Source organism: Muntiacus reevesi, chromosome 8 (assembly GCF_963930625.1).
Source record: "Muntiacus reevesi chromosome 8, mMunRee1.1, whole genome shotgun sequence".
In the NCBI taxonomy this organism is placed as follows: domain Eukaryota; kingdom Metazoa; phylum Chordata; class Mammalia; order Artiodactyla; family Cervidae; genus Muntiacus; species Muntiacus reevesi.
Window position 1 is genome coordinate 61,908,746 of NC_089256.1, and position 13,185 is coordinate 61,921,930.

The following is a 13,185-nucleotide window of genomic DNA, read 5'->3' on the forward strand; positions in this document are numbered from 1 at the left end:
CTGGTTCTCAGACATGGTGCTCCAGAATCTCTCCGTTAGATAAAACAACACAGAAAAGGATCATCAGAAAAAGGGAAATAGCAAGAGTGATTTGACAACTGTAGGAATCCTAACAGAACACAGATCCTCAGTGGGCGTCCTTTGTAAAGAGCCAAGGGAAAATGTTTCCAATTTCTGAGAAATCAGAAAAGAGCTGTCTGTGCTCTTGGTGTGGCCTCAAGTGTTCCTTTCAGAACCTGGATTTCCTGCTCTAGTGTTTCCTTTCCTGGAACAGTTAAAGGATAAGGGGGAGTCAGTGGATGTGGTAAAGTCAGGAACTTGGATCTCTATAATGAAAGGAAGAATGCTAGGGGAAAAATAGAATCTCTTGGGCTTTTGATTCTTAATTGATCTCACAGATAAGTTTATTCAAAATAATGATAGCAAGGATGAGTTTGGTGTTGGTAGCTTACAAGTAAATAAAAACAGGGAAGATCAAGGAGGCAAATTCAAAAGGAAGAAATCAGCTCCTATTATTTTGTCAAGAGAATATGTTGGACAAGTTGGGACATTTTTAAATAGAACATTCAGTAGAAGTGATATATCAAGGAAAAAATATCTTCCAAGTGGTTTAATGAAGTGTTCCATGAGGTGAACAAAAAGGAGCAGAAATGAGCCATTGTGCTGAAATAGCACATCGTAAGACTTCCTGGATTTTTAAAAAATTTCTTGTATATTTGATACTTTTTATTCTAAAAGCTCAACCGAGGGCTTCCCTGATGGCTTAGTGGTAAAGAATTCAATTGCTAGTACAGGAGACGCCTATTTGATCCTTGAGTCAGGAAGATCCCCTGAAGTAGGAAATGCCCACCCACTCCAGTATTCTTGCCTGGGAAATCTCATGGACAGAAGAGCCTGGCAGGCTGGTAGAGAGTGAGACACAATTTAGCAACTAAATAATGAAAATTCAACTGAAAAAAAACATTTCTGTATTATAATGGTGAATGTGTGAGATGAACTACAGTGTGAACATATCAAAATGAATCTCCTGGGAAGAATGCTTTCATGTTCACCAAATGATCTGGGTTACCCTTCTTTTTTTAAGTGTTATATGCATTTATTCTTAATATGATTCCTGATAATTATACTACGTTACACTCAACATTAAAGTGCCTTTTTTCGTTTTTTGATTTAATGTTAATATGTTCTAAAAAACTAATGATCTATGTAAATTTATTCCCTAACCTTTCAATGGATAAGCCCTTGTAATTTTCAGTCTGCTGTAGTTTAAAATTTGACTGTAAGAGTTGCTTTTTAAAAATCCTCCAATCATTAAAAAAATGTTGTCATTGACTTTTTGAGGATACATGACATGCGGCTATAATTTGTAATTTTGACATAGTCAGATTTATCAGTCTTTTCTTTGTCAGTTTGTATTTGCTACTTGCTCCTACTGTGAAGTCATAGATATAGTCTCCAGTGTTTTCTGAGCTTTCTTATTTCTCACTCATTCCATGTATATAATTTTTTTTCTTGAATGTTCAGCCTACAAATAGAAACTTTTCATTGGGTTTTTAAATAGGCATGTAGAAGTGCAGGTGTTTGGTGACCACCATGGCAATGCCGTGTACTTGTTTGAAAGAGACTGTAGTGTGCAGAGGAGACATCAGAAGATCATTGAAGAGGCCCCAGGGGTAAGGCTCTTGTAAAGAAATTTGTCAACTTTTCTATATTGTAAACCCCAGACTTTCACGTGAGAAGTCTGTGAAGCTCCTGTCTCCCCCAGAGTGCTGCTGAACAGCCACTCTCCAGTCGTAGTAATCCGATTTCACTGTGGTGCTGGGAATGAGGAGCAGGTTGGTGTTCAGAGGGCACACTAGGGCTTGGTTCCTTCTGGATAGTGTCTAGAAAAAGCTGCTCTGATCCACTTGGTACCTGACTTAACAGTGAACAACTACTGTTTCCATGCAGATTTTAAATTGCAATTAACTAGCATGTTTGAGGAATGGAAGGGTCTTGTTAATTGGATATATTCTTTATGAAGAAGACTCCTTAACTGCTACTTCAGATGTTCCTAAAATACACTAATGGTATTCCCAACTTAAATGATATATTATATAAGAGAGCTATTTGCTCTTATTTGGCAACTTTGCCCCCTTCAAATTTTTTGTTTACATCTCTTTGAAACTACCTCTTAATTAGCTCAGCTTGTTTTCTGGGTCATGGCCTACTCCTAGAATTACCTATTTTGGGATTTACATTTCTCTGCAACCTGCTACTGCTATAGGCCTCTATCGTGTCCAGAGTTATATATGAATTTTTTAAATATGTATTTCTAAAAGATCAGGGATCTAAAGTTTCTGGTTAATCAGTTTGTTATTCTCATACTATATTCAAACTTTAATTTCTGTTGCAGAATATGTTTTACTGTTTCAAGTTGTTCAGTCACTAAGTCATGTCTGACTCTTCGAGACCCTATGAATTGCTGCACAACAGGCTTCCCTGTCCTTTACTATCTTCCAGAGTTTGCTCAAACTCATGTCCTTTTAGTCGGTGATGCCATCCAACCACCACATCTTCTGTCATCTCCCTCTCCTCTAGCCTTCAATCTTTCCCATCATCAGGGTCTTTTCCAGTGAGTCCGCTCTTTGCATCAGGTGGCTGAAGTATTGGAACTTCAGCTTCAGCATCAGTCCTTCCAATGAATATTCAGGGTTGGTTTCCTTTAGGATTGACTGGTTTGATCTTCTTGCAGTCCAAGGGACTCTCAAGAGTCTTCTCCAGCATCACAATTTGAAAGCATCAATTTTTTGGCACTTGGCCTTCTTTACAGTCCAAATTTCACATCTTTACGTGACTACTAGAAAAACCATAGTTTTGGCTATACGGACCTTTGTCAGCAAACTAACATGTCTGCTTTTTAATATGCTAAGTTTGTCCTTTCCTTCCAGGGAGCAAGCATCTTTTAATTTCATGGCTGCAGTCACCATCCGCAGTGATTTTAGAGTCCCCCAAAATAAGATCTGTCATGGCTTCCACTTTTTCCCCTTTTATTTGCCCTGAAGTGATGGGACTTGATGCCATGATCTTAGTTTTTGAATGTTGAATTTTAAGTCAACTTTTTCACTATCCGCTTTCACCCTCATCAAAAGGCTCTTTAGTTTCTCTTCATTTTCTGCTGTTAGAGTGGTATCATCTGCATATCTGAGGTTGTTAATATTTCTCCTGGTAATCTTGATTCCAGCTTGTGATTCATCCACCCTGGCATTTCACATGATGTAGTCTGCATATAAATTAAGTAAGCAGGGTGACAATGTACAGCCTTGACGTACTCCTTTCCCAATTTGGAACCAGTCTGTTGTTCCATGTCTGGTTCTAACTGTTGCTTCTTGACCTTCTTACAGAGTTCTGAGGAGGCAGGTAAGGTGGTCTGATATTCCCATCTGTTGAAGAATTTTCCACAGTTTGTTGTGATCCATTCAGTCAAAGGCTTTAGCATAATCAATGAAGCAGAAGTAGATGTTTTTCTGGAATTCTCTTGCTTTTTCTATGACCCAGTGAATGTTGGCAATTTGATCTCTGGTTCTTCTACCTTTTTTAAATCCAACTTGTACATCTGGAAGTTCTCAGTTCACATACTGCTGAAGCCTAGCTGAAGGATTTTGAGCATAACCTTATTAGCATGTGAAATGAGCACAACTGTCTGAAGTAATTGTCAACAATTTCAATAAATCGTTATTTTCAAGCGGTGATTGCTTAAATAAAAATCTGTTGAGCACCACTGAACAATATTAGTAAGTTTTGCCTACTTTTGATACATATTTCTCTTTATGAACCTTTTTTTTTTTTCGGCTGTGCCATGCGGCATCTCAGTTCCCCAACCAGGGATTGAACCCATACCTTCTGAAGTGGAAGTGCAGAGTCTTAACCACTGACTGTCAGGGAAGTCCTTGAACATTTCTTATTAACTTGCAATCTCAAGGTTTACCTTTATTCCAGAGTAATTTGGGGGCATATGACCCATATTGCTTTATTCATCTTGAAACAAAAAGAAATTGTTCAAAGTTTTAGTATTGATACAAGTAATTTTAAGTGAACACATGGTCATGAAGATTATTTTGGGAAATTCCCTGGTGGTCTAGTAATTAGGACTTTGCACTTTCACTTCCATGGGCCCAGGTTCTGTCTCTGGTCAGAGAACTAAGATCGCACAAGCCCAAAAGCGCAGCCCAAAAGAAAGAAAAGATGGTTATTTTGTAGGTTCTAAGTAATATCTGCAGTTCATAGAAATTACTAACAGAATCATTATAGTTTGGTATACAGACAGTTGAACTGTGGTATAAGACAGTATTTCATGATGAAATATTTATCCTTATTATCTCTTTAATGTAGTATTTGAGACATAGAAATGTAACATTGAATCTTAATGGAAACCTCTAGTAGAACAAAGTACTAATGGAAATTTATTTCAAATATTTTTTCATAGCCTGGTATTAAACCTGAAGTAAGAAAAAAGCTCGGAGAAGCTGCAGTCAGAGCTGCTAAAGCTGTAAATTATGTTGGTGCAGGTATGTTAAGATTTGCTTCTAATAGAGGGTGAGGAAGAATTATTTGTGTTTTGAAAGGCAAGTGAAATATATAGCTTTTAAATCATTGACTTTCAAACTTTTGACTATATCCAGATTAAGAAATACATTTTACATTGAGATCCGGTATGTGAACATAAGTGTTGGTTTATATGCACATATATTTGGGGGGAAAAAATCATTTAAACAGTACTTAGCCTAATTATATTTAATGCTATTTGATGTTTTCTACCCTATTTTAAAATAAAATCATTAAAATGATATTTTTGCATTTTTTAAAATTAGTAAACTTTAGTTTTTTAGAGCAGTTTTAGGTTCAGAGAAAAATTGAGCAGCAAGTTCAGAGAGTTCCCATGCCCCCTACACACAGAGCCTCCTCTTCTAGCAATATCCTATACCAGAACAGCTCTTTTGTTACAACTGATGAACCTGCTTATACATATCTTTATCAGCTGGGACCCATAGTTTACAATTTGGGTTCACTCTTGATATACATTCTGTGAGTTTGGAGAAATAGATAATGACATGCATCTAACATTTATCCACCATTGTAGCATCTTACAGAAGAGTTTCAGTACCCTGAATATACTCTTCCCTGTCTCCAGTCCCTGACAATCACTGATTGTTTTATTGCCTCCATAGTTTTGTCTTTTCCTGAATGAATCTTACAGTACATAGCCTTTTCACATGGTTCAGGTTGGCTTCTTTCACTTAGTAATACGTATTTAAGTTTCCTCCATATGTTTTCATAGCTTGATAGCTCATTTCTGAATTATAAATAAAGCTGCTATACACAGCTATGTACAGGGTTTTGTGTGGACACAGTTTCAGTTCATCTGGGTAAATACTAAGAAGTATGATTGCTAGATCACATGGTAAGAGTATGTTTGATTCTGGAAGAAACTACCAGACTGTTCAAAAGTGCTTGTACCATGTTGCATTGACACCAGCAGTGTGTGAGAGCTTCTGTTGCTCTACATCCTTACCTACGTTTGGTGGTGTCAATGTTCCAGGTTATGGCCATTCCAATAGGTATGTATCTCAGTGTTTTAATGTGCATTTCCCTGATAACGTATGTGACAAGTTGGGAAGAACTGACATTTTGGTAATGTTGAGTCTTCCTATCCATGAACTTTTCTCCATTTATTTAGTTCTTCTCAATAATTTTTTTAAAGTTTAAAATAATAAAGGAAAATTTCTATTAAAAAAAAAAGACATTAACATAATGTTTAGTTACTGAGTAATCTCCCAGTGGGTCACTAGAAGAAGGACTTTTTTAAAGACACTTCCAAAGCCCACAGTCAAGAGAAAAAAATGTGTTTTTCTCCGCGAAGTTAGAGTGAGGTGGGATGTCAGAGTGTGAGGTTTCTAGGGAATTGGTGCACAGGAGCAGTAACACATGGTCCAGTCATATTCTCACTGCTATGAAAGCTGAGACTGATTCATAATTTGGGTTTGCCATTTGCTCAAAACCTCAAGTATACTTTTCTATTGTTAAATTTCATGTGTTTCCCTATTTTTGAGAATCATTTGCTGCTGCAAAATGTGAGATGTTTTCTTCATGAAAAGCAAACTGTTTACCATTGAATGAAGGTAGCCATAAAACTTGATATGATTTTGTGAAAGATTTTGATTCTTACTGACTAAATGCTGTTGAAATGTGACCACTGTATTTTATATTTTAGGAACCGTAGAGTTTATCATGGACTCAAAGCACAATTTCTACTTTATGGAGATGAATACAAGGCTGCAAGTGGAACATCCTGTCACTGAAATGATCACAGGAACTGACTTGGTCGAATGGCAGCTTAGGGTGGGAGTATTTTTTCTGTAAAAGATCAGTGTTGAGAATATGTTCCCTTCTGGCCTCTTAACAGAAGGAGTCACTTTGGATAGGGTTCAATTCTTCGTGGTTGCCATAAGTATAGGAAAATAGGAGGTTAATGGTGACGTTACATTTGATGTACTTTATGGACTCAGATTTCTAGCCTGTCACTTACTTGTGACCACATTGTCTCACACAAAGCCTTGTCTTCTACCTGAGGCCACATCATTCAGGACCAGGCCATCATTAGATTTTAGAGGCAGGACAGATGCTTGCCAAGGTGAAATAAGCTAAGGAAGAGTTGAGAATGAAGAGCTAAAGGAACAATTCAGATTTGCAGAGTGGTCTCTGTGCAAGTTCTGACATACTGTTGATGGCCCGTAAAGGGATGAGTGTGGCCATTTAGAGTAAATGCCTAAAAAATGTCAAAGCACTTTGACATTGCTATGACACATCTATTGTATTCTACTGAACTATTACATCTACAGCTTCTCCTCATAGGCTTAAATCAGAGTTTTACAAAGCATATTGCTTCAAACATTAATGATAATAACTTAGACTGTTTTGTGCTCTTTATTAAAAACAGATTTTTACAGTCTATTTTTTAATATAATAATGTTTTTAAGTAGTATGAATGTTCTTAATCTCTGTAGGGTTCTTTGTTCTCTATATATCCTGAATCTAGATTACTTTTTCAGTGTTGTGATGCTAAAGTCTTGATTATTTTGATAATTTTATCTTTGCAAAATTTCTGTGGACAATAATATAACATTCCTTTTGCTGGTTCCTTGGGGATGATTGGTGGTTTTATTTGAGCCATAAGATTCTTCTGGCCTTTGTAGCCTTAGGAGCTACACATCAGGCTAGTAAGTGTTAGTAAGTGTCAGGAAAACTGTATTGGGTTTAGAAATTTTGGAAAGAGTGCTTATGTTTCCAGAATTCAAGGAAAATAATTTTTCTTGAGTAGTAACCAGGAGAGTTCAGGATTTTTAAATCATGAGGGAGTAAGTGTTTCTAAGAATGAAGGAAAAGAAAGCTTTTGGACATTAGGGGGAACCAGTAGGCATTTATTTCTGCAAGTTGAGAAACTGTAAGAGCTTTAGAAAGAGAAATAGGCTTTTATTATCTGGGGAAGGTTTCTCGAGCTTAGAGATGCCATTGGACCTTATTTATGATGTTCAAGACACTTTGGAATCTGGCTTCCAAGCAGAGGTAAAACAATGGGTCTCACCATGTGGTGAATCAAGAGTTCAAGCTCCAGGACCTATCTCTTGAGTCACCAGCTTCCTGGAGTGAGTGTGCAGTGATGTGAGCACCCTGGCTGCAGGCTCAGATGGTTAGCATTGTTAGGAGAGCCTGGTGAAATGTCCAAGGTCCAAGGGACTCAAGGTCCAAATGTCCAAGGGATTCCAAACAGTCAATGTCTAAGCCTGGGCGAACTCAGATGGTACAGATTTCCAAGTACTCAGAAACATGGTTGGGCCAGTCTCTTCTGGGTCCAGATAGAAGCCAACTTCAGAGGAAAACAGATAAAGATAAGTCAGGTCGAAATTGAACTATAAAGTCAGAAATAAAATCACATCTTAGAATATGAACATATAGTCGTTCTTTTTCTTCTTTATACTAAAATAGAATTCCTTACCAAAACATTACAGAGGATTTTATTATAAAGGATAGGAATGAAGAAATAAAAGCTAACACCGAGTATCTACTGTATGCCAGGCATTTTTCTCTGAAGCATTAAGAGGTTACAGAAACTTACCCGAAATTGAGTATGCCTGCAACAGGAAAAGTATAGAGACAGAATCTGAACCCAGGCAGTAGGACTGCAAAGTCTCTGATTCCAAACACTATGTCATAAAGGCATGCAGTTTAGTCCATTTTCCTTTCATTTTCATTGTTGTAGTTCCTGATTTTTCTTACAGATTTTGAGAGACGAAACCTTTGCTTGTTTTATGCTTACCTACCTAGTGCAGTGTGCTGCTAAGTTACTAGAGTTTTTCCCTATTTCTTTTGCCATTTCAGTTTGTCATTTTCTCATCTTGGAGGAAAACTCAAGGGGAGAGTGAAGAGTGACAGTGTGCCCTCCAATAGCCTTTTCCAAATTATTCTAGTTGAAGAGAGAGATTTGTTGTATCGGTATATAAGAGCCAAAATAATAATAATTAGAGTAGTGATTAACAATGCCGATTATCCTGTTTATAATCTGATGTCCTGCAATATATGTAAAGTAACAAACTTTAAAAACATCATGTTCCCCTGCCTGTTTTGCTTGATCACTTGGTGGTGAAGATAACAAGGATGATGAATGCCATACTTTAGCCATAGCTGTGAATATAGTCCTAAACACCAACTAACAATTTACAATTTACTATAAGAAAAATATTGACAGGGTAACTGAGTGCTAATATTTTAAGTGAAAACTAAGACTATCTTGCCACTAAGAAATTTTAGTTTTCATTATATTGATAAAGCACTGATACTGATATTTATAACTTAGTCATCATTTTGCCTGTTTTCTCTATTTAAAAATTGTAGAGACCCATTGTAATTAATGCAATATTTCCAGGCTGCATCTGTTTTTTAATCTATTTTTGCTTTTGCCTAATACCCAAGTGGGTGGACAAAATAAGAGTTTTTAATTGGTTTCATTATAAAGTCCAAATGTCCACTTTACGTAGAAAAAGGCAAGACCAATTTAGGCAGTCTCATAGCTGCTATCAGGTGGATTTTCATGAGAAGCACATACTCTTCTTTTACCAGATTGCAGCAGGAGAGAAGATTCCTTTGAGCCAGGAAGAAATAACTCTGCGGGGCCATGCCTTTGAAGCTAGAATATATGCAGAAGATCCTAACAATAACTTCATGCCGGGGGCCGGACCACTAGTGCATCTCTCCACCCCTCGAGCAGACCTTACCACTAGGATCGAAACCGGAATACGGCAAGGTAAAGTGAAATTAAAGGACAAATTCTCAGTGGTTAAAACTTTTTGGTACATTATTGGTTTTGGATAGGGTCTTTTCCTGTGTCTTATGGATATATCTAGTATGTTTTCAAAATGAAGGATTTCTTTGATTTCTCAGTGATCTTTTCCTTTTGGAATAGTCATTTTTAAAGAATAACTAGTATTGGGGCTTCCCTGGTGTTCCAGTGGCTAAGACTTTTAAGTTCCCAATGCAGGGGACTGGGGTTTGATCCCTGGTTGGAGAACTAGATCCTGCATACTGCAGCTAAGACCCATTGCAGCTGATTATGAAAAATAAAATAAAAAATAAAAATAAAACAGATGGCTAAACATATTTATTTTTTTAAAAAAAGAAGAACTAGTGTTTTTAAGCAGTACCACAGTCTTTTTTGAAATGCAGCAGCACTTAGTCAAACCTAAGCAGCAAATATTTTTCTGGTATTGTTTTATATTTTTATTTTGCCTAGTTTCAAATATAATTTAAGGTGACTGATATCTGCTATGCCCAAGGCACTCTGCCTTCAAGGTACTAAAAGTCAAACTGAAAAATTAATAAACCTAGTGCAAGCTAAGCAGTAATTTTAAAAAAGTTAAAAAATAACAATGTAAGAGCTAGTACAGTTCACATATGATTAATAACCATGGTCATAACAGTTATTTAGCACTAACTATGTACAGGTACTGTTCTAGGTGTTTTTTCTACATGGGCTCCTTTACTACCCTATGATCACCTCCATTTTCCAGATGGGGAATCCAGGGCACAGAGAAGTGACTTCTCCAAGGTCACCATTGGAGCCAAGATTTAGACTCAGGCATTCTGGCTCCAGGGTCTATGATCTGAGCCACTACCATCTATTGCCACCTTAACTTTAGTTGCCAGAGAAGTTATACAGATGGTGAGTGATAAAATATAGAAATTCTCAGGAATAGCAGTTATGTTAGGCTGGTGTAATCGGGACATGTTTCTAAGAGGAAGTCTAGAGTGAATTTGAAGAGGCATATTTAAAAGCATACAGAAAAGTGAAGAAAACAGGATTTAACAAAAGGTGTATTTGAAGAACTGAGAGAGTATGTGGCTGGAGAAGAGGATTCAGGGTGGTGAGTAATTGGAGATGTGGCTGGAGATATAGAATAAGAGCAAATCGTATAGGGTCTAGAAAGCCAAAACGAGGAATTAGGACTTCTTAGCAATAAATTGCAGGTGCTACCCCTCTAATGGCAGAAAGTGGAAAGGAACTAAAGAGCCTCTTGATGAGGGTGAAAGCAGAGAATTAAAAAATGGCTTAAAACTCAGCATTCAAAAATCAAAGGTCATGGCAACTGGTCCCATCACTTTATAGCAAATAGATGGGGAAAAAAGTGGAAACAGTGGCAGATTTTATTTTGGGGGGCTCCAAAATCACTGCAGATGGTGACTGTAGCCATGAAATTAAAAGACACTTGCTCTTTGGAAGGAAAGCTATGACAAATCTAGACAGCATTTTAAAAAGCAGAGACATCACTTTGCTGACAAAAGTCCATTTTAGTCAAAGCTGTGGTCTTTCCAGTATTCATGTATGGATGTCAGAGTTGGATCGTAAAGAAGGCTGAGTGCCAAAGAATTGATGTTTTCAAATTATGGTGGTGAAGACCCTTGAGAGTTCTTTGGACAGCAAGGAGATCAAACCAATCAATCCTAAAGGAAATCAACCCTTAATATTCATTGGAAGGACTGATGCTGAAGCTGCAATACTTCGGGCACCTAATGCAAGGAGCCGACTCATTGGAAAAGACTGTGATACTGGGAAAGATTAGGGGCAGGAGGAGAAAGGGGTGTCAGAGGATGAAATTGTTGGATGGCATCACCAACTCAATGGACATGGGTCTGAGCAACCTCCAGGAGATAGTGAAGGACAGGGAAGCCTGGCATGCTGCTGTCAATGGGGTTGCAGAGTCAGATATGACTTAGTGACTAAACAATAACTACAACAATAAACTGGCAGCAATTTGAGAGCTCTGGATAACCTACAGAAAGTTTGGTAGTCAGTAAATTTTTTAGCATATCACTGAAACTTCAGAGAGAAGAGGGAACTTGCAATAGGAAAGAAAAGGAATTTAAGGCAAGCAAAGCTTGCCATATAATTTAATAAAAGTGCTCAAAGGATAACAGATATAATTCTGAGACAGACTCCCCGATTCATCCTGACACTGGGAAGGATAATCTAGTGCAGGAAGCTTTCCTCAACCCTCTTTTGTGTCCCCTTGTGTATTCCTTGGCATTCCCCCTTTATATCATCTCGTGATGATCTCTTGCTCCTTGTCTAATTTCTCCATTAGACTAGGAGTCTTACAAGAGGAACTAGGTCTTCTATGTTATATTTGCAGGGCTTTGCTCAAACTGAGGCCTAGAAGGTGTTTGGTATGTGTTGGTGGATGGATGGATGGGTGGATAAGGGAGTGTAATCTAACCTCTTGATTGTAAAAATGAAGACTCTGGGATTCAGAGGGGTCAAGTGATCTGCCAAAATCACAAAAACGTCTCTGAATAGTATTCTTTGTAATATACCTCATCCTTTTGACTTGGACCATTTCTAACCAGTGAGATGTGCATAGTTCAGTTTCTTGTTCTCTGAGACTCTGACACAGTAATGATAGCTGCTGTTTATCAGCTCTTCCAGATATGGCATTTGGCACTTGATTGTCAATCCTCCCAGCAAGCATATAGAATAGAGGAATTATTTTCTTTATTTTTCTGATGAGGAAACTGAGGGGCTGGAGGCAAGGAAACGCCAAGGACAGAAGTGATTGTGATATGAGGGTTTTCACTGACTTCCAAAATAAGAAGGGAAAGAAGATTCAGAAGAAGTTAGGATGGGGCAAACCAGCCTGTGTGTCATGGGATAACTCTTTTGGGGCATGGTGCTCTTGGATAGCCATACCCTCCTTCAACTTCTGTTTTTAAATCCCTTTAAGCCTCAGCTCCTCCTGAATAAAGTGGTGGTAATGATATCTGTCATGAGGATTAAGTGTGAAATGTACAGAAAGCCCCAGGAGAATGTCTTGCTTATCATATTTTCTCTCTTTTAAGTTTTAACTTTAGTTTCTGTGATTTTTCAACTTCAGGAGATGATGTTTCAGTGCATTACGACCCCATGATTGCAAAGCTGGTTGTGTGGGCTGCTGATCGCCAGGCAGCCTTGACGAAACTGAGATACAGCCTTCGACAGTACAGTGTGAGTGTGCTGGGACCGTGTTAGTGACCCTGATGATCTCTGGATCTCTACAGCCAAGCGTGTCCATTATGACTGGTCGACCTTTGTCCTTATCAACTTATTTCCACCAATTACCCATATGTCACAATAAAATTATTTCACAAGGGAGGATTTCCCATGGGTCAGAATAGAGTTTGAAGACTTCTTGATTTCAACTAGAAAGGAAAGATTGCAGGACTAAAACTATTAGCATCAGTGCTAACCTCAGTGGGATTTGATGTGAAATTTCTATTCAACCTGTAGATAAGGCCAGCAACACAAGTGTGGCCAATCCTCTGATGTTATTTTCTGCCAAGGAAAATAATTATGTTCAGTTTTATCCATTTGAAAGAGTTTGTTGCTTTTCTGTAGCTATGCATTTCCTTGGTGCAATTAAGTCCCATACCATACTGATTTAGTGTCATAGAAGGATTTCTTATTAACCCATGATATTCAAGTTACTATATTTTGTGAATTTGATCAAACCTTCAGTTTCTGTGGCTCCACCCACACTGCCTCCTTGTGACTCCTTTGATACACCCAGCATGGAGACACATGTTCCCTTTCTCCCTCCAAAATTTTCTTGCCCCCCGTGATTC

At 37.8% G+C, this 13,185-nt stretch overlaps 1 protein-coding gene across 3 annotated transcripts in view; it reads left to right on the forward strand.

Annotated features, from left to right (window-relative positions):
• The window catches only part of MCCC1 (methylcrotonyl-CoA carboxylase subunit 1), a 59,670-nt gene that overhangs the window by 26,665 nt on the left and 19,820 nt on the right, over positions 1 to 13,185 (forward strand). For all 3 annotated transcript variants that reach the window (XM_065943125.1, XM_065943126.1, XM_065943127.1), the window contains 5 exons: positions 1,562 to 1,673; positions 4,466 to 4,547; positions 6,251 to 6,378; positions 9,154 to 9,337; positions 12,459 to 12,568. In XM_065943125.1, the coding sequence (XP_065799197.1) occupies positions 1,562 to 1,673; positions 4,466 to 4,547; positions 6,251 to 6,378; positions 9,154 to 9,337; positions 12,459 to 12,568 (616 nt within the window). The remainder of the gene's footprint in view (positions 1 to 1,561; positions 1,674 to 4,465; positions 4,548 to 6,250; positions 6,379 to 9,153; positions 9,338 to 12,458; positions 12,569 to 13,185) is intronic.